This window comes from Netta rufina (genome assembly GCF_964035555.1).
Source record: "Netta rufina genome assembly, chromosome: 10".
Classification (NCBI taxonomy): domain Eukaryota; kingdom Metazoa; phylum Chordata; class Aves; order Anseriformes; family Anatidae; genus Netta; species Netta rufina.
Genome location: NC_140133.1, coordinates 22,603,455 through 22,624,043, shown reverse-complemented (window position 1 = coordinate 22,624,043; position 20,589 = coordinate 22,603,455). Strand labels below are relative to the sequence as shown.

Here is a 20,589-nt window from a genome sequence, read left to right as displayed (position 1 = left end):
TAGCTGGGTAGTAGGGAACGTTGCTGCTCACTCGCCTAGTAACTGTGAGTGTTGCAGGGAAGAGCAACTGGCACAGGGATGGGTATTTAGAAACGGCCCAGCCTTCTCTTTTGCTGCGGGGTTGTTTTTTGGAGGGGGGAGAGGCAGCAGACAGGCCCGGCCGTGCCCCGGCAGCGGCGGCGCCCCCCGCGCACAGCCCCGCACAGCCCCCGGGGGCGGGGCCGCAGGGGCGGGAGGGGCGGGGCCAAGCGCTCGGCCCCGCCCCCTTCGGTTCCCCTCTCCGCCCTGCCGCTGAGGGCGGGGCCGGCAGGCGGAGGAGGGGCGTGTCCGCGCCCCGCCCCGGCCCCGCCCCCTCCCTCGCCCCGCCCCCTCACCCCGCCCCTCTCCGGGCCGGCGGCGCCGCTGCGGGCAGCGGGCAGGGGCCGGGGCCGGGGCCGGGGCCGTGCGGGGGCCGCAAGATGTCCTCGCAGGGCAGGTTCAAGAAGGACAAGGAGATCATCGCCGACTACGAGGCGCAAGTCAAGGGTGAGCGGCGCCGCCACGGCCGGCTTTGTGTGCGGGGCGGCCACCGGGAACGGGAACGGCACCGGGAGCGGGAATGGGAACGGGGCTGGGGCTGGGGGCTGCAGCGGGCGGCGCGCTCCCGGCCGGGCAGGGGCCGGACCCGTCCCGCCCGGTCCCGTCCCGTCCCCGGCAGGTGCCCGTGGGGGTGGCGGGGCCGCGGCTCGGTGCTCCCGGTGCTCCCGGTGCGTCGCCGCCGCCCCCCGCCCCGCCCCGCCCCGCCCTGCTCGGGGGGATGGCGGCACCGGGGCCGCACCGCGAGGCCCCCGCGCCCCGAGCCGGGCCCCGAGCCCACCCGCGGAGCGGAGCGGAGCAGCGCGGGGCTCCCCGGGGGCTGCGGGGCTCCATCAGCAGCCAGCCCGCAGCTGCAGCCGCCGGGCAGCCCCGGAGCCCACGGCGAGCCCCGCGCTGCAGCCGGTGTGTGGCCCAGCGGGAGGCAGCCCAGCCCAGCCCAGCCCAGCCCAGCCCAGCCCAGCCCAGCCCAGCCCAGCCCCGCTGCCCGCTCGCAGCCCCCCGCTGCCCCGTGCCCCGCGGCTCCCCGCGCTGCGAGGAGGGGGCTCCCTTCGGGCCGGTCGCTCCACAAAGGCACTGCTGTGTGAAGCCTCTCCTTGAGACCGAATTAATGCCAATTAGGACGTGGCTTTTCTGAAAATCGGCCTGTGTGTGTGTGTAAGCTCAGCCCCGGTTTCTCTGGAGCTCACTGAGCATGCTGGGTCTGGAGCTGTGTTCGGCGATGCCTTGTCTGGTCTCCACACACCCCGCTCTGGGGCCGCAGCTGCGTAAATCCTGCAGCGCGGTGCCAGATGGAAGGGGTCTGGGGAAGGGGCTGGCTCTTGGTTTTGTGCCATTGTTTACTTCCTTGCGTTTCAGGCTTTTGTAGTTGGCTTTGAGGAATGATGTAACAGTCACAACACGCGCTGCTCGGTGCCAATTACCTTTCTGCTTGTGTATAATTTGGGCAAATTGATGTTATTGCACCCTGCAGTTAAGCAGATGAAATATTCCTGTAGGCTGCGGTGCCGCTCCGTGCTGTGGGAGGGGAGGGGAGGGAGGGAGGGAGGGAGGGAGGGAGGGAGGGAGGGAGGGAGGGAGGTCGCCGTCACCCCCCGCACAGCCCCACCGGGCCCGGGGTGCTCCCCGCTGCAGCGGGACGGGGCCTGGTGTGCGCTGAGAAGTCGCTGCAGACACCGCTGATGGTTTTTGTCTCGGCGTTTATAGCTGGAATACTCATTTGCCGTGATCATTCTTGGCCTGACATCTGTCGTGGCCTCCTGGTTTCCATATGGCAGATCACTGATGCTGTAAGCGTGGCTTATTGCACCGCGGCCATCGCATTTTGGGCCGCGTCTCTGGGCAGCCGTAACGCAGGCAGTTTGCTGGTGGGATCGTAATCGTTGTGTCGATGCTGTCTGTGACTGACTGCATCTCCAGAAACATCCACGGCTCAGGGCACCCGCTCTGCGTTTCCATCTGGGTAGCTCTGCCGGAGGCTGCGCTTCCTCCTCGAGGAGGCAGGCAGAGCTGGGCAGAAACGCAGAGCAGGGCACCTCTGTCGGGCTGCTGCAGGGCCCGAGGAGTGGGGTTCCCTGCGGGGCCGCGTGCCGTGAGCGTGGCACTGCTGTCGGCTGTCGGCTGCCGGCGGTGTCGGCGGGGCTGGCGCAGGGCTGCTGGGCCTCCAGCCTCACGGTGCCCCGGGTCGCTGCCCTTCTCCTGGCTCGGCCTGGGGATTCCCCATGGGTCGCCCCGCTGTCCCAGCTGCCCTGTTTGGTTGCCCGGGGGTTTAGTCCCTTACAGTCCCTGTTCTGCTCTTACCTAAGCCCGTAGTGCCCTGGTGAAGAGTCGTGGACACCCAAATCTCCTGAGATCGTCTAAAAAGGAAAAGAAATGGGGGAGGGGGAGGAGTGAGAGTGAAGGAGGCCAGCGGAAACAAGATGTTGGCACAGAACAACTGACAGATGAAGATGATAAAAGCTGAACACTTGAGGAAGTGGTGTCTTGTGATGGGGGTCGGGGCTGGGATCCCGGCACGGCGCTGCTCCCCATGGCACGGCCGGGCGAAAGGCAGGGGGAAAGCTGGAAAACCCCAGCCATGAACCGCGGGGAGTGTGTCTGCGTGGGTGCAGGTGAAAGCAGCTCACGGTGCTGCAGCCTTTAAAAGGTGTCAGAGAGAGAAACGGCTGCGTCCTGGCCAGCACACCCTGCAGGGCACACTGCAAGGTGTCACCAGTGTGCGGGGGCCTCGCGGGGCTGTAACCACCCAGCAGTGCCTGAAGCGCCTAAAAACTGGGCTCTGCAGCTAAAGACCTGACAGGCAACTGGGCATAACATGGCAAAAAATGTAGATGTTTAATGTAAATATATATATATATTGCTTAGACTGATTTTTCGGGAAGTTGTGCTGAAAGCCTTCCTGCTCGGGCTGTTGAAGAGCAGAGCAAAGGCCCCGGGCGGGCAGAGCACATTGATAAGAGCGTGGAGCCGAGCCCTGCCCCGACCTCCTGCGCTCCGGGGCGCTGCGGGGCCGGCGAAAATCGATGAGTCCACAGTTTGTGTGGGGAGCGCGATTGGCGTAAGTGGAATTTAACTGGTGAATAATCGTCGTGCGCAGGGGTGATTTATCAGCCATGATGACTCTGTATCTGCTTTCCCTCTCTGGAGAATCCTATCTGCTTTCCTCACGGCGGGAAAGAGTCATCCCGAAAGTGCTTAGGGCAGATAAGGGCACGGGGTGTGTGTGTGTGCGCCTACACGTGCACAGGGGTCGGCCCGGTGGGGATCAGTGCCTGCCGAGCACACCGCTGGGGGCTGGTAGCGCGGGCACGGCTGCGCGTGGCACGGGGCGAGGCACGGCGCCCGAGGCTTTGGGCTGCTGCCTCTTCGTTTTGGGAGCGGAAATACCCAATCCGTGCTGCCCGTGGGGCCTGCTGCAGGCTGCCCGTCCCGTTGGCTCTCTGCAGCGGGTGCCATCTGTCCGCGCGTGGGGACCTGACTCCGCTCCCTGCTGCCAGGCACGGCCCCGCGGTGCGCTCCCTCCTGCCCCTTGGGTCCCTGCTGTCCTGCTGCTGCTGCTCGGCGTCCTGCTGCAGCTCTCAGATGAGAGGGCTGGCAGCAGGTGCTTGTGTGACGAGACAAGACAGAAGGTACTTGTATTGAGGGTACCTTTTAGGAGGCAGGTTTTCTTATTTGTCTGTCTTGGATTCGTGGACAGGAATGGTTGCATTAAAAATAAATGCTAATAAAGCTGTGGCCACATATTTACAGCCACCACCTTGAAGCTGCTTGTGGAGTATTGAGTACAGGAGATCCTCAGACGCGTGCTTTCAGACATACAATTTTAATTGGTCTATCTGGGCAGAGTGATAAACAAATGTCGTTTCTTCCTCATTACTGTCAAATGCATGATTTGTTGCTTTAAATACAGCAAAACGAACCAGTCTTAATTACGTAGATGGAACCAGCTATGGTAGAGCATAATAAATCTTGCAGAAAATGGAGCATCCTGTTGAATGTCTCTTAAATTTCATACTGCCTCCTGAAGCTATTCCTTTAACCCCAGCAGAATTCAGGTCATTGTGTGATCTGTTGGGTTATGTGGGCAGGAAGGCCGCTGTGATTCAGTAGCATCTCGTTCTGTGCGTCGGGCAGGTGCAGAGCATCCATGGTGATCCTCCAGGCTGCAGGCTTCGAATGCTGCGTCTGGCTGCAAAGTGGTGAAGAGAGTTTCTTGTACGTTAAGGACTCAGTTGTTTGAGTTGGGAATAGATCTAGCGTCTTGATGGATTTAGCATGCAAAAATATCAAAAAGGTTTACAGACCTGGGGCCAAAGAGAACCAAAGTGTTTTTTTTCCCCATTTTCACAGGAGAACTGCAGGTTAGGTTAATTTATCATTGCTCGTTAGCTTCATTGTATTTTTCTATTGCAGCTGCCGCATCCTTTCTTTTTTGTCTCTTCTCATTTCCTGCCTAATGGCCTCTTTCCATCTTGCTCAGAGAATTTTGGGAAAACTTCCATACCAGGCTGTTTTCTGGGATTATGGCTTGCTTAGGTGGAAAGCTTGGCTGCGCTTGGAGGAGGCATCGAGGCTTGAAACTCGACAGCCCAGATAACACAGCAGCTCTGTGCAAAGAGGGGTGAGTTCCGCCCTCTGGACTGTCCCGTACGTAACTGCTGGACATTCGTGGAGCCTCGCTTGTGGAGCCACGTGCAACAGACAGGAACGAGATCCGATTCCCTACAGCCAGCCCCTGGGCTTCAGAACACCCCTCAGCGGTGCTCCTCGTTCAGCTGGCTGCGGTGTGGGTTTGCCCCTTGTTACCGGCCATTTACCTTTGTGTTTCCTCGCTGGGGTCTGGTGGGGTGGTGCTGCCAGATGGATTTTACACGGGACCCCCACCCGCCAGGGCTGGGAAGGCCACGTCTGGAGGAGAGCAGAGGCGATCATCTGTGCAATTCGTGATAAAGATTAATTGGTGGTCTCTAATGGAAACAAATGGGATCCATCGGAGATGTTTCCTGCCATGCTAACGTCCAGCGTGCATCGGCAGAGGCTGGGGCGGTGCAGCTGAAGGCAGGCTCCTGCCGGAGGCTGCAGCTGGCAGCGCTGTGCCTCTGCCTTGCCCAAAGGCGGGGGGCTTGGGCCTCTTCTGTGCTTAGAGGGGAGAAAGAGCCAGCGGCTCGCGGGGCCTGGTTGTGTGTGTGTGTATATGTGGATGCCTCGTATCTGTGTGCCTGTCTGCATGAGGCCCGGTGCTGCCAGCTCAGAGTGGGGATGGTACTGGGTTAATTGGTTTTAAAGGAAAGGATTGGCATCACTAACATGTATTTTCCTTATAGCACAGAGCTCTTCAGCACTAGCAGCTTTTGAAGCTCTTTCAGCAAATGCTGCAGAGTGCCCCTGGCAGGGTGAACCGGGGAAGCCCTGCTCTTGTTTTGCAGATGGAGGAGCTGGGGAAGGGGCAGGCCGTGGGTCCAGGGCCTGAGCTGTGCTGCGGGGCTGCGCTTCCTCTGCCCGCACCTCGTCACTCCTGCCAGGTTATCAGCCAGGTTACGTGTGCTGGGCTTCTCCTCGCCACGTCCTGAGCTGGAGGGGGAAGCTGAAGCACTGGACTAAAGCTCTGTGGTGTGGTCTGACCCCTCGCAGCAGGGCAGGAGTGGTGTTAGCAGCGGGACTGCTGGGGGCCTCCGAGGGGCTCTGGGGGCAGGTGGGGCTGTGGGGTGAGGCTGGGCGCTGCCCCCACAGCCCTGCAGGCTGCGCTCCCTTCAGCCTCCTTGTCACTGACTTTCTTCTGAAGCATGGGAAAAGTGAAATCCAGCCGTGCTTGGAACCACGCTGTGGTGAAGAGAGCTCCCTTGGGCTTTATCCTGTTAGGAGGCCTGCTTCATGTCCTTGAGCCCCTGCCTCGGGCTCAGGGCGTCGCGGGGAGCCGGGGTGGGCGCACACACACCTGGAGCACCCTCGGCAGCTCCTGTGGGGTGAGCGTGTCCTTGGGAAGGTGTCTGCGCTGCGAGCCTCTGCCCCAGCGCTGCCTCTGCTCAGAGCCGTGCTCCAGCAGAAAGCGAGGGTGTTCCGAGCTTGTCAACCCAGTCACTTTCTGTTTGAGCAGCTGATGGGTGTCTGGGTGTAGTGGGTGTCACTTATCAGCCTGCCCTTCTTGTGGTGGTAATGGAAACCTTGCTGCCCTGCCTCGTGGCCTGCAGCTAGTCCTGCTTGCAGGCGAGGAGTTTTACGGGCTGTAACTGCAGCACCGAGTGTGCTCCGGGCACTGACAGCACCTGTAAGCCTCTGCAGGGGCTGTGTTTGCATTGCTGTGTGCATGCGTTCAGCCTCTGTTGCGAGCAGGGTTTACTCCCATTCTGCTGGCCCACTGAAAGTGGGGAAAAAACCCAACCCTTTGAGCTCTTACATTTTTGTTGCCTGGCTTTGGCCTTGTGTCAGTAGCTGTTCTGCAGCCCACCACCCGCAGCAGCATCACTCGCTCTCTGAAATGTGTGCACCGACCTCAGAGGCGTTCGTGGTCCTGACGCGGTCAGCGGCTGCACTGGGGGGCAGCGGGGTGGGCACTGCCCTCCTCCAGCACATGCAGTGTCATCTCCCCTCCTCACAACCTGGATGGCAATTTGATCCTGAATGTTCATTTAATCCCAGAAGGCTTTTGCTGCGCTGCCAGCAAAGCTTCCTCTTTAACGAAGATGAGTGTTTCTTACTAACAAGCATTGTGCTGCTTGCCCCACCTCTGTGTATTTTATTGGTATGTATCATAGCAGCAAGGGAGGACATAGAAACGAATAAACAGCACGAGCCCACGCAATGACAGTGGTAATAATAGTTTATGCCTATCACTGATGACCTCCTTCGGGTTTCCAGGCTTCTCCCAGTGCGCCTGCTTTGTGCCTGCAGTTGCTGGATGCACTTTAAGCTGTTCACATCTCCAAGAGCTCGTAAGCTGTTCTCTGGAAAACTGGCCCGAGCTGACTAATTTTGATGTCCCTTTTCTCACCTCTGGAAGGCAGCTGCAGGGGTTTGGGAGAGGCAGCTCTGAGCAGCATGTTGCAACATGGTTTTAGGAGAGGAAGCGGAGCATCGAAGTCAAATTGCTGGGGCAATCACAGGGTGGTAGCACTACTCCCCAGTCTGGGATGGAGTTGGTGTGATCAGAGGAGTGTGCTTCTGAGTGCCACAGTGCTGTGAGGTTGTGTGTGATGGTGAGCGCTCAGCACCTTGGGTTTAGAGTTCGTGTGAAGAATGGCACCAACAGCACAGCATCCCTCACGTGCCCGGCCAGGGAATATACAGCCTCGTTATTTACCCCAGCATTGTCGTTACTCAGTGAGCAGGCAGCTGTTAGGATCCCGTCCATGGCAGGGAGGGAGTTTTAAATCACCCTCTTTGTTTTAAATCATACACTTTCTGTTAAATCATCCTCTTTAATTTAAGTCTTAGCCTTTGTTTTAAAAACAAAGATACGAAAAGAGGTGTAGTGTTATAGTTCCAGTGTGGAAATTGATGCTTCTGTGGCCGTGCTTTCTGGAGGGCTGGTCCCCAGGTTTACCTCTGCGGGTGCTGCCTCGTTGGAGGGGAGCAGCAGCCGCAGGGCAGCTTTGCCTGTGCATGCAGGCGCTGGTGCTGGCGGGTTTGTTGGGACGTGGCTGTGCAGTGGTGTCTGTCTGTCCTGACGTGACTTCCACAGTTCAGGAGCCCCTGCTACAGGACCAGTGAGGAGGCTCAGGGATCTGGGTGCTGGGAGAAGGGTATGGCTGTGGGATTCTTTTGCTTATGCATCTTGTGCTGCGGTGCTGGCTCAAACCAACGTGCCACCCGAAATGGTGGTCGCTAGCGACAGAAGAGTTCCTGTGAACTTTACTGATGGCCTCCGAGTGCTGAAGCCGTGCTGACGTGCAGGGGAGGCGCTCCCTGACAACACCAGCGCTGCAGGCTGCTGGTCCGGGCGCCGGAAAGTTTAGGAAAATTGCACAGCCTCTGAGTCCAACAGCCCCAGGGAAGAATCTGCATTAGTGTCTGTTACTCTTCTTTCCTTTGGAGCTAAGGAATTGCTTTGAAGAGGGAGCGAAGAAAAAAAGGTTTTACTCTTTTACCTAGGCCTCTGGGAGGATCTGCCGTGTGTGCAGGGATTGCAGTCGCTGTGCACCTTGCTTAAAGAGGCTCAGTAACACACTGCTCCGTCTCGTAGGCAGTCCGACTCTGCAGGGGTTCTAACAGAAAGTGTCGGAGCTTCTGTGTGCTCCCCATCGCCACAGCTCCTTGTGTCCTCGTTGGACAGGCACAGAGGAGAGGGGGTTGCTCCTTAGCAGAATCTTGTTGATTTTTAGGTTTGTTCCAGTGCCCCAGCCTCTGAGCATCGGGGCCTGTGCACAAAACAAATGTCAAAGAGGGGATGTGGCTGCCTGGATGGCCACGAACACTGCTGCTCCTGGGACCGCTCAGGGCTGCGGCTCTTTAGGGCAAGGATTTTATCTGGGAAGCTCTTGGTTTGGTCATAATCTAGACAGCAAAGCTGGCGGGAGTGGTGAGGTGAGAGTCAGTGTTGTTTTACTGTCTGGTAAGACTAAATGCTCGAAAAGAAAGCGGAACACAAAGCCATGTACATGCACTGGAGTCCCCGCTTTCTGCTTTTCTTTCTTCAAGGACATTTAGCTCTGGTGCTATAATTTAATCACTGACGTTCGAGAACAACTTGTAACAGGGTGAGAACCGAGGGTGAAGCTGGTGGTGCTGCGGGTTCACGCCGGGGCTGCAGCGTGGACGCGCGGTGGCTGTGGAGCGGGGTCGGGTGGGGACCCCTGCTCTGCCCTGGCCCCGGGTGCTCAGACCACTTGGCCTCAGGGGCGGAGGACACGCTGATAGCTGGGGACACATCAGGCCCCCCAGGAAAGCATTACTGCAGGCAGCCATTTCTGCCCCTGTGCCCTTGGGAGGCTGTGCTATCTCCTCCGGGACACAGCGTGCCCGAGGTGACAGCGTACGGGTGGGCACGTCCCGCTCTTGTGTAGGGCTGTCTGGGAGGGACTCGGCTGCTGCTGAGCACAGCTCCTCCCGGAGGGCTTGGGGCGAGGCCCCCCGAAGGGCTGAGATGCCTCCATCAGTGCTGGCACGTGCTGCTCCGTGCCCTTGGTGCTGTGCCAGCATCCTTGCTGGCAGGAGGAGGCAGGCCGTGTACACTGCGAGGCTCGGAAACAGTGGCAGTGAATCCTTCTCCTTGCTGCTTGTACCACGGCCACTGAAACGTCGGCCCCGGCCTCCACAAAGCAAGAGGGGAGGCTGGCAGGGGTCCCCTCCGTGCTGCTCTTGTGGTGGAAAGCCTCGCTGGCTGCCACGGGGAGCAGTGCTCCAGGGGCAGCGTGCAGGAGTGCTGATCTCTCGCTGGGAGACTGTTGGTGTTGCTGCTCAGCAGGGTTAAAATCTGCCGAGTGTAGGCTGGAGCATTGTGATGTGGTTTTGCACTGCGGCCCAATGATTGTTTCTTTTTGGAGACGGGCACATTTTTAAAGGGCTGAGTACTTTTGCAGTCGATATTATGTACAGTTAAGCATGCTGAAGTCAGCACAATCAAACATCATGCTTCAGGGCTGAATGTGATTGCTGGAGAGATCAGGAAACAATTTCTGCTCCCGTGTAGAGCATTACACAACTGGCTGGGTACGTTATAGCTTCCCCTGCAGCATCGGAGTGCTGCTCTGAGAGAGGCCGCTGGATCAAGTAACACCGGCGTCTCTGTAAATACCCATGGAATTGTTTCCAAATACGTGAGAGCACCAAAGGCTTGGTTCCCCTGCTTTGAGAGGCAGGGGCAGCGCTGTGTTCAGCAGCTCCAGGCGGCAGCGCGGGGTGGCAGGAGCAGGAGCTGGCTCCTTGAGCCTTGTGTCCGAGGGACGGAGGCTGCTCGGGTGCCGGCGGGTTGCTTCCATCGGATGTGTCCTCTGTGGTGCCCCAGCGGCCAGGTGCTGTGTGTGCTGTGTGATCTGCCTTCAGCCTGCTGCTCGGCTGCCGGTGAGGTCCCACAGCCCCGGGCTGCTGGCAGTGGTAGGGCTCCCGGCACCCCGCTGCCCTCCCCGCCGAGCCGAGCGCTCCCCAGCCACTGCTTCCTGCTGCGGGGCCAGGGGCAGGGACGGGTCCTTGTCTCCGCCACCCCGGGGACCTGTCCCCAGCCGCGTGCTCCGGCTTTGCTGCAGCCTGGGCTTAGACCTGGCACGGGTGGGGAGACGTGAGTCCTGTGGGTGTTGTGGCGACACCCCGGTAACTCGGGACAGCCAGCCTCGCTCTGCTGGAAACTAGAGCTCTTCACACCCCAGGGCAGCCGGAGGGCGTTTTGTGGCTGGGGCTGTCTGTGTGCATCCGCCAGAGACACGGCGAAGGGGGTGCTTGCGTTGGCTTTCTGCAGCACGTGGCTGCCGAGTGTGCTGTGCAGGTGGCAGCACCTCCCGTGTGCCCAGGGAGGCTGGGGCTGTTGTCAGCCCAGTCTCACGTCTCTGTTTGGGAACTCTGAAATGGCCGTAGCAGAGTTAAATAACTCTATATAAGAGAAACTCTGCAAGGCCAACCTTTTACTGTGCTGCATTTTCCTTAAACCACTCTTTATTTTACTTTGCACTGAATACAGCCCATGTTTTGTAGGGACTTTATATTGCCCGTTCGTTTTACTACTAGAGTGAATGGAACTTCTACTGCTGGAATAAATGGAACTGGGAATTACAACGGAGATTCTACGTGTATTTTGGGGTAGTTGAGGATAAACCCGAGGAGGTATGGTAAAAACTGAAGAAAAATAGAATAGCAGCGTTGAAGCCTTTTTAACTTAGAGCACACCAAGTGAATTGGGAATCACGGTCTCAGCAGCAGGTTCTTACAAAGCCTTTTCGTTTCTTTTAACACTCTTTACATGATGGCATTCCAAGTGATTCATGTTTTAAAAGCAGTTTTTTCTGTGCAGCGCTTCTCTGCTCTTGACCTACTCTTGCTAAAATCTCTAAAGAGACAATAAGCAAACATGCTGTAAGTGAGAATGTCATATTTATAAACCCCTGGAAGTGAAACCATAACAAAGAAAGTATTTACGCAGCCATTGTTCTTGTGGGCTGGCAGCTCGAGGTACTCTGCTTCATCTGGTCAGATCAAAACTAAGGGCGAGGAGAAGAAAAACACCCGCACCTTCTTTGCCTCTCCTATCACACGACAAGTTCCCGTCCATCTCGGGCTGTGCTGTTGATGTGGTTCCCTGCATTGCTGCGGAAAGGGGCACGCAGATGTGTCACTGCCTCGTAGGTGCTTCTGGATGCAGCGAGCTGACTCCGTGGCAGGCAGGAGAGGGCTTGCAGACGGCTTGCCTCTCCCGAGGGCTGGGGGCAGGAGACAGTTCTGCAGGTCACAAAAGCAGAGGAGAACTTCTTTAGGAATAAACTTTCATTGGGAATTTAAGAAAAATGTTCAGGAGGCCTTCTTGGGGATTACTCCACACAAGTTCATAGATAGGAGTGTTTGGCTGCTGTTCTGGAGCACCCGGAGAACGAGGTTAGCGATGCTGGCTTTTTGGAAGAGAGGTTTCCTGAAGGGGGTAGGTCGTGCTTTGAGGGTTTAAGGCGTTGTATTGACGATGAGGCACGCCAGCAGCACTGGTTCCTTGGGTGAAAGGTGGTGAAATAGGGCTGTTTTCTCAGCCACAGCGAGCTCTTGTGGAGGTTGTCCAGTTGCTCTGACCACTGGTTTGTGCAACGCAGCGGAGATGAGCTCCGTCCGAGGGCAGCTGCCGGTTGTGGCAGTAGCCATGGGATTCCCTCGGGTCCTGCCGTGGGGTCAGAGCACCGAGGGGTGGCCCAGCTGGTTCCCGGAGCACTGAGCATGGCCAGCATGCCAGGGCCTTATCTGCAGGCTGGTCACGGCACCGGTGGGAGTGGTTGCTGCAGCATCCTTCTGCATGGTGTAGTTTGTGATGACAATTAAAAAAAAACACAGAAGGCATTTATGGCCCCCAACCTAACCCCTAAGCCTGCAGAAACTCCCGATAGTAATATGCCTTTGAAAGAAAGAAAAATCTCCGGTGAACACTTCCTCAGCTTTTTTGGGGCTTCACCAGCCTGCATGTGTGCAGAACTCTCTGGAAGGAGCTCAGCTCCTCGCCCCCAGCCCCATCCTTGTGTTTAAGCCTGCCCCCAGGTCACTCGGTACCTGCCCCTTGGCAGGCTCTGCATGCCCAACGTCTTTGCTGTGGCCCTGTGGCGACTTGGGTGGGCGTGAGGCATCTGGGAGGGGGCAGAGGCCGTGCTCCGCTCCGTGGGCACTCTGATGGCACGGCCGGCTCTTCCTGGCTCTTCCCTCCTGGATGGCTCTGTCCAGGCTGCCCTGGTGTGGAACCACGCGTGTGCCATCGGTGCTGCTCCTGGTGCCCTCCTCGGCTCTTGGCCTTGCCGTAAAACCCGTTCAGACGCTGGCTGGGGGAGCTCTGCGCTCTTTAATTGTTGTTTGTCGTTGTGGGAATTGCTTGTTCTAAAACCAATTACAACCTGACAAAACTGATCTGTCTTATTTACAAATACATCCATCTGGTCGCGGGCTGCCTGCTAGCGCTGCCAGGACAGTGCGGGGTAACAGCGGGCTGCCGAGCTGCTGGAGGGGGCGCTGCCACCGCCCCGAGCCGCACCGGGGCCTGTGTGCGTGGGGGTTGTGGGGTAGGGGGAGTTAATTTCTAAACTGATAATAAATTCCGTGTGAAATGAATGTGGAGAGAACCTAGAGTGCTGGAGCTCATCGTCAGCTGGGGTGTGTGATATGGCCGGGGCTGCTGATGCTGAAGGCAGCTCCCAGCTCCTCTGGGTGCCGGTACTGGGTGCGGGGCCCCTGTGCAGAGCTGCGGGCCCCAGGGCAGCGTGTGCTGAGGGCTGGCTGGGCTTTGCTCCGTGCTGAGGGCCGCGAGCTGCTGCTGGAGCCAGGCTGCCTGCGTGGGACACGCTCCGTTTGGGCCTTGTTTTCCAGAAACCTGCTCGGTGATCGACGCAGGGCACCAGTCCTGCCTGCAGCCTCCTGATGGGCTTCGAGCAGAGCATGGGCAAGGGAAGCAGGCAGAAGTGTGAGGAGTGAGACTCCTGTGTCTGTCTGTGTGTGTGTCTCCGTGTTCTTGGAAATCAATTTTGCAAAGGCTCAAAAAAAGGAAAGAAACGGATGACTGGTGTCAGGAAGTTGGAACTTAAAAACCATCACCACTGGTAGCCAGCGCAGTTTCCGGCTATTTCATTTTTTCCATGGATGTTCGGTTACAGCTGCAGAGAGAGGCGAGGCGCTGCGAACCCCCCCGGTCTCACCTCCGGCCAGCCCCCAGCTGGGCACGGCGAAGCTCAGAGGCGTTCCCTGAGCTGCTGCCCCTTGGTCGCTGTGCGCTGCCCACGGAGGGCAGGAAGCAGGCTGATGGATGCAAACACGTGTGGCAGGAGGGGAAGAGGGAAGAGTTGCCCCCTAAATTAAGTAATTACAATTAGCACAATGAGGTTGGAGGTTAGTTATTGTGAACAACGTAGGCCTGACAACCTCGGGCCTATTTTCGTTTGTGATGCATCTGAGGACGAACTTCAGCGCTGGTACTTACACGCCCGTTTCTGCCGAGTGGTGAATCAGCGCGAGCTGCAATCCTCAGCCCTAAATCTGCCTGTGGGAGCCCGTCTCCAGAGCTGGGTTTTTCTCCATCACCATGGCAACCCAGCGAGCTCTGCAGCAGCCGCTCCTCGCACTGCAGGGCCCTGGTGGTGGCCTGAGGCGGGGTGCTCTGGGGAGATGGGGTGCTCCAGGGAGATGGGGTGCTCTGGGGAGATGGGGTGCTCTGGGTGCCCACCTGGCACCGTCAGCCCTGGGGTGCGTCACTGCCCGGGGCCAGTGCTTGGGGTGGCACTTTGCTGCTCACCCCTTGGCAGGGGTACAGGGTGCAGCCCCCAGCTTCTCTTGGCTCCTTTGGAGATTTATGTCGGATAAGGACGTACCGCTGGGTGCAGAGGAGGACGCGGGGTACCATTGGGGAAGGGGAACTTGCCAGCAGCTCTCGCAAGGCCAGCTCTCAGCTCCGTCAGGGCTCAGCTCTTGTGGCTGAATAGTACTGCGTTTCTGTTCCTTCTCTTCATGCAGAGCTGTGCATCCGGGGTGGCTGTGTCCCACGGGGTGGGTGACACCCCCGGCTGGTCACGACGCTTGTGGCTGCCCTGCTGTGTCTCTGCAGCGGGTGTTAGCCCCGGCTGAGTCACTGCAGCCCTGCAGCCGAGTGCGTCTGCTTCAGCTCCTCCAAGCAGGCAGAAGCGTGGAGGTACTCGGAATGAGAGGTTCTGCACTTCAGCATTGGGGGTTAAATTTATTCACTAGTGTTAAATCTACATGGAAAACCATTTTCTTTGAAACATAATTATATCTCTGTATAATACAGCTGTTCTTCATCCAGTAGTTACTAAAATATCCTAGCTGGAGGCACCGTTTTGGACACTAACTTATGTGTAAAGGGATCTCGTGACATTTTTTGGAGGGAGCGAAAATAATCTATTAATGTTTACAGTAAAACTGTTACGGTAAAATCCAGATATTAAGAAAAAAGTGACTTTGCTTATAATTATTAATACATTCTATGGCTAAATTTGCTTATGACTTGGCTGGACAGTTTCCCTACCCTGTTTATATTCAGCTTGTGTTTGAGTCACAAGACTCGAGTCAAAGGCTTCTGAAGCTAAGGGGAGATTTTTGACTGGATTCAAGGGTTTGGAATCAATCCCTAAGAAGTTGGACACACAACATTTATATGTCTGTTATTGCAGGGAAACATTGATGCAGGACCTTCCACCTCTTCACTACCGTGACAGCACTGTTATTCATAACTTACATTTTAAAAACTTTTGAGAAAAGTCTCAATCTCCGTTGTGATCTCGAAATGCCTTGAGCGGCGCTGGGCCAGCCCGGCAGCCCGCAGGGCTCTCAGCTGTTTTCTTCCCCGCACCTTGCCTCCCCCAGGTTCTGTCCCTACCCTGCCGCCTCCCCCGGCTGCAGCATATTCGACTTAATGAGCTCCCCGAAGGCCATTATGCGCTGTTTTGCCCAAAAAGGGAAGGAGCACAAGGCCATCAAAATGATAAAGACCTTGAGGCCGCTCCGGCTGTTGTGTGGCATTACCATGTGAATGGGCGCCCGCTGCTCCCCGTGTGTGGGGCTGGCTGGGGGCTTCTCCCCACCCGGCCCCCCATCCCAGCCGCTCTGTGCCCAGCGCGTAACGGGCCAGACCAGGCAGCCTGGCTCCATGCGTTTCCCTGAGTGCTCATGAAAAGCAGTTGGCTGGCCCTCACAGAGCAGCGCTCCCTGTGCCTTACTTCTGCCCTGCCCTTCCAACGAGCACAACTTTCCTCTTGGAAGGAGGCCGTGAGCACTGGAGCTGTGTTTTTAGCACGCTTTACTTTTACCAGCTAGGTAGGCCATGGATCCAAGCCAAGCATGTTTTATTCCTCCTGTAATTCAGATTGATGTGTGCTGAACAGAACAGACATCCTCTGGGAGAAGAGAAACACAGCGCACACACACAAAAGCAGATAGCTACATGGGTTGAAATGTTGTTCCTCTGATATTCAAAGAATTAAAAGGCGGTATAAATCTCCTTTTATGCTCGTTACTATTCTGTGACCGAGGGGGGGAAATATGAGTTGTTTTTGCTGGACCAGATGAGTTGGTTTCGCTGAGATGGATGACGGGCGATGCCTTCACAACTCATCATTCATGGAGGTGCACAAATGGCAAGGCGGGAGTGCCTTGGTTCATCAGCATGTGCATTTATCATCTAGTTTAAAGCAGCATCATTAGTTGCATTGGCTGTTGTGCACTGTGTGCTCTGGTGACTTGGTAAGAAGTGAAACGTGGCCTGGCCTCCGTGCTGGAAACTACACGGTAATGAAACACGAGCAGCTTTTGGAGTGAGCCTGCACTTGGAGACAAAGGGCAGCACGGGGAAGCACTGTGCCCCAAGGCGAAAACCCCTTCAGAGAGACCATTAAGCAGTTATTAGAGTCCCGTTATATCCTAGGTGAAGCGAGCAAATAGTTATGGTGATCCTCTACCTGAAATGTCCGACTGACACGTTGAAGGCTTCATGTTCCTGAGCAGGGGCAGTGATAGACCAGCCGGTGCTGCTGGTCAGAGGGAGCTCACCCCTGGAGAAATGGGCCAGCAGGAGTCCTGTGGTGCTCAGCAAAGGGAAGCCCCGTGGCATGCCTGAGGGGAGGAACAACCCCAGGCACCAGCACAGGCCAAGACCTGCTGGAAGACAGCCCCCGAGAGAAGGACCCTGGGGCCGTGGTGGACGGGAGGTTGACCAGGAGCCAGCAGGTGATGGCAGAGCAGGCCGGCAGCACCCTGGGCTGCGTTAGGGAGGGCTCATCGGGCAGGCTGAGGGAGGTGGTCGCGGTCCCTTCCCTCTGCTCAGCACGGTTTTAGATGGTGATTGAACAGCAGGGTGGCTGCCAGGAGGGGTTGTCAGGTCCCCATCCTCGGGGACTGGGCCGGAGGGTCTGCAGGGATCCTCTGGTGCTCCTGGCTGAGACCAGAACTCGTCGGTGTGCAGGTAGGCAGGAGGACACGGGGCTGAGCGGCTGCTTGGCTCCCCTGCCGCCTGTTTTCTGCGGATGTGGGGGACGTTTCCCCCAGGGCCCGCAGGCTCCCCGGCCGGCGCTGTGCCTCCCTGCGCTGAGCCGCGGCCAGGATCAGCTGCTAGGTGCTGCCTGGCACTGCTGCAGCCCTTCCCTCTGCGGTGTGCAGCCTCTGGGCAGCCCGCTCCAGCGTCGGATCGTCGTTTGGAAACAGAAAACCACCAAGCTTTGTGGTGGAGCAACCGTGGCACGCTGCTGGCTGCCATCCCCCTGCGCCCCTTCGCCTTGTCCCCCAGCACACGCCGCAGCGGGGGGCTGTCGGCAGCCTCGGGCCCGCCTCGCCGTGCTGGGGGAGATAGATAGGGCAGGATGATGTTGCTAAATACTCGTGAAGTACTGTAATGCAGCTTGGAGGACTCGTGCTTGAAAAAAAGTCATGTGCCAAGAGTACCTTTGAACAAAATAAAAACAGAAGCGTTAAATCTGAGCGAGTGTGCTCCAGAATTGGTTCAGGATGCAGGGAGGATGAGAGGTGGGTCTCCCAGTGTAGCAGGAAACTCTTTATGCCCGCCACTGATGATCAGTTGTTCTTTCCTTAAGAAAATAACTACAGATTACAAATGTAAACAATGCGGAAATTGGTTTCCTGCTTGCTTATTTAAAGCGTGATTGAAATGGTCAGTTCCAATCAGCCCGCTCAGACCCAGACGGGAACGTGGCCGCTCGCAGCCTTGTGGCTGAGGGCGTGTTGGGAGGAGATGGTTTTGGGATTGGGCCTTGGTAGGTTGGTGCCTGTTCCAGGCAGCTGCTGGGAGCTGAGGCTTAGAGAGCGGGGTAGGCCTGGCTCTTAGCTGTTAGGTGTGGGGGAACCGTGTGGGGAACGGGGGTGGTTTTACGTGCTTAGGAACAGACAGAAAGAACAACAGCAGGGAGCATGATCTGAGGGTGCTTCAGCCTCTAATAGACTTAGTGAATAGTGTCTGATGAAAATTCACAAACTTGAGTCTCTTTCTCCATCCTGCTTCCTGACAAGCTGACTTCCTGAACCGTATTTATAATCCTCTTTGGAAGGAGATGTGCCAAGGCAGTGCAAATGTGAAGGTTGTGCGTGGCTTTGGTTTTTTCTTTTTTTTCCAAAGACAGAGGCAAAAGTCCTTTCAGATTCATTATACCTTTATATGCTAAACTTTTTAACAAGTGCACTAATAAAATGGTGACGGGCTGGGTTCCATCTGCGTTTAAAATACTTCACAGAATTCACTCGTGTCTTTCCTATCGTGATGCCAGAACATGTGTCACGACTTTGGGGAGGCAGCAGCTGCAGTCTGGAGGGAGTGCCAAGCAAGAGTCCCACATCTGTGCGTTGAATGAGATCTTCACTGGTGGAGCTCCCTACCCTTGCTAAGAAGGCACTGAAGCATCTCTTCTTCTTCTTTTGTGTCATTAAATCCAACCAGTGTGCTGCAGCTCCCTCTAAAATAAAATCTGACAGAGGTTGCAGACGTTCAGCTCTCGGTTGTGGCTGTGCCGTGCTGGGGCAGTGTGTGCGGGGCTTGGCCTGTGGCTCGAGCTCCTTCAGGCAGCTCCCGTGGACACTGCGCTCCGTGGGCTGGACGAGGGAAGCTCCCCGGAGACCCTCTCCCCCAGCTGCTGCAGGGCCTCTGGCTTCGTGCAGCTTCGGGCTGGCTCTTAGGAAAGGCAGGCCTGGGCCAGGAATCGTGGCCTGCAGCAGCAGGAGCTTGTCTCGCTGCTGTGCTGCTTGTGCTCCGAAGTGGTAACCCCGTGTCAGACTGCAGGGACTGGAGAATGCAACCCACACACGCCTTGTGCTGCTGCTGCTGGCGCCTGGTCACACCGGCCGCGTGCTGAGCAGCACCCGGGGACACCGGGGGCTTGGAGAGGTGCTGACGGGTGTCTGCACCACTGCAACCTTCCCTCTTCTTCCTCTGCTTGGGAATAGCCTCTTCTTCTTGGGGATGTCTGCTTCATTTTCTCGGTAATACCTTCTTCCTCTTTTTTTGGTAATACGATGTATTTTTAACAATCCCTATTCCTACAGCGTTTTGCTAAGAGAAAGCAGTATTTCGCTGGCCACTGTAAGACTGTGCTTCAGACAAGGAAGTGAGGACTGTGCTTCTGCCATCCTCTGCCACATGGAGGAATTCTTCACACTTGCAGTAAGGACGCAGCTGTCCTCCGTGTTTCTTTGCCAGTGCTCAGTAGATGCTCTTTTAGCAGAGAGGGTGTCATGAGGAGGAACTGTTAGTGGCAGTAAAACTTAGCATTTTGTCCTATTTTGCATTTATTAGCATGCACTAATTATTCATAGAGATAATTACCCTTTACCAGTTCACATTAATTTAGAGCGCTTCTGAAAAGCAATCAAGAGGAGCGGGGAATGATAATACATCAAAGTGAATAAGAATATGGCACAAAGGAAATATGGTGCATTTTAATGTAGGAGACCACATCAAGTCACTGTCAGCCTTTTCCTTCAAACTGTAATTATTTGAGCTCAGTTTGATGGTCGGTGCTAAAGGCCACCAGTTAAAGGCATTCCCTGTTCCTGAAGTCCATCATGCTCTTCATCTCACGTGTCTCTTCAACAGGGAAAAATGTTATCTTACGGGGCCACGGTATGGGGTGGGACAAAGATGTGATGGGTCGTTCTGCCATTCAGACGCTGCTTGCCTGGCCCCGAGCAGGTAGGTTGGATTTCCGAGTTGCTTTTGTTGTCAGGAGCATCTGAAACTTGTCAGTAACTCCGAAGAAATCCCCATTCGGGAGCAGCTGTGGGTGCGCTGGGTGCCCGCCTGCCCTGCCCTGCTGGGATGGCAGCCCGGCTTGTCCCACATAACGCAGCGGTGCGGGGCGGCTGTGGGACCGGGCAGTGCCTGCTGCTGCGGTTCATTAGCAGGCGGCAGCACGTCCCACCTGCATTACTGGTCTCTGAATAAGGAAGCAGCATCGGGTATTGGTTCACTGCCTCATCTCTGTGCTGTCAATGCAAATAAGGGTGCTGTCTGGAGTGCCGTGCTGTATCCGGAGATGTGCCGATCGTTCCACCAGAGGCTGGTGCTGAGGGAAAATCACAGTTATTGTGCGATTACAGTCGTCTGTTTATTCCCAGCCTTGATGGCAGGATGTAATCATAAAATTAGGAATTCGTGTGAGGAACGCTCAGGGCATGTTTTCATCTAGGTACAAAATCTTACATTAAAACAACAAATATCTATACACAGCATAAGGACACGAGGGACCTTGGGTGACCTTCACGTAAAGGCTTTCTCTTCAGCTCCCGCCGTGGTCTCCTCAGCCTTCCAGACTTCACCTTCCCAGCTCTGCACCGCAGCAGCAGCAGCCTGCAGGCCGGGGGCTCGCTGATCACACTGAGCTGCTCGGGGCTGCTCCGGGAGCGGACAGGAGGGGCTGCGGGGCCGGGGGCTGCGGGGCCGGGGGCTGCGGGGCCGGGGGCTGCGGGGCTCTGCGCCGTGTGTGCCAGACGGAGACACCACGGCGGGCAGAGCGCTGTGGCGGAGGGAGGAGGGCACGCTCCTGCGCTGGGAGCTGGGGGGACGGAGAGCAGATGGTGCAGGGGCGGGGAGGAAGCGTCCGCAGCTCGTGTGCTAAAATAACTCGCTGCGATGACGAGCCTGTGCTGCGTCCTGATCCCACCAGCACCCAGCCCGCTCTGTGTCCCAGTCCCACCAGCACCCAGCCCGCTCTGTGTCCCAGTCCCACCGGCACTGCGCTGCCCGGGTCCAGCTCCCCGCTGCCGGAGAGGTGTCTGTACAGCAGCCGTGTGGGCCCAGGGCTTAGCCCTTAGGGCAGGCCAAGCTGTGGGGGGGAGAGATGGCACCACACAAATCTCAGTGGCGCAGATTTGGGCTAGTCGATGCGTGGAAGAGCAGGAATTACACAC

The 20,589-nt window shown here is 56.9% G+C and overlaps 1 protein-coding gene across 1 annotated transcript in view; it reads left to right on the top strand.

Moving 5' to 3' along the window:
* Positions 1-430: 430 nt before the first annotated feature.
* SRGAP3 (SLIT-ROBO Rho GTPase activating protein 3) overlaps positions 431-20,589 on the top strand; it is a 95,426-nt gene continuing 75,267 nt past the window's right edge. Inside the window, exon 1 of the mRNA XM_084292976.1 lies at positions 431-525. Coding sequence (XP_084149102.1) covers positions 459-525 — 67 coding nt within the window. The 5' untranslated portion in view covers positions 431-458. The remainder of the gene's footprint in view (positions 526-20,589) is intronic.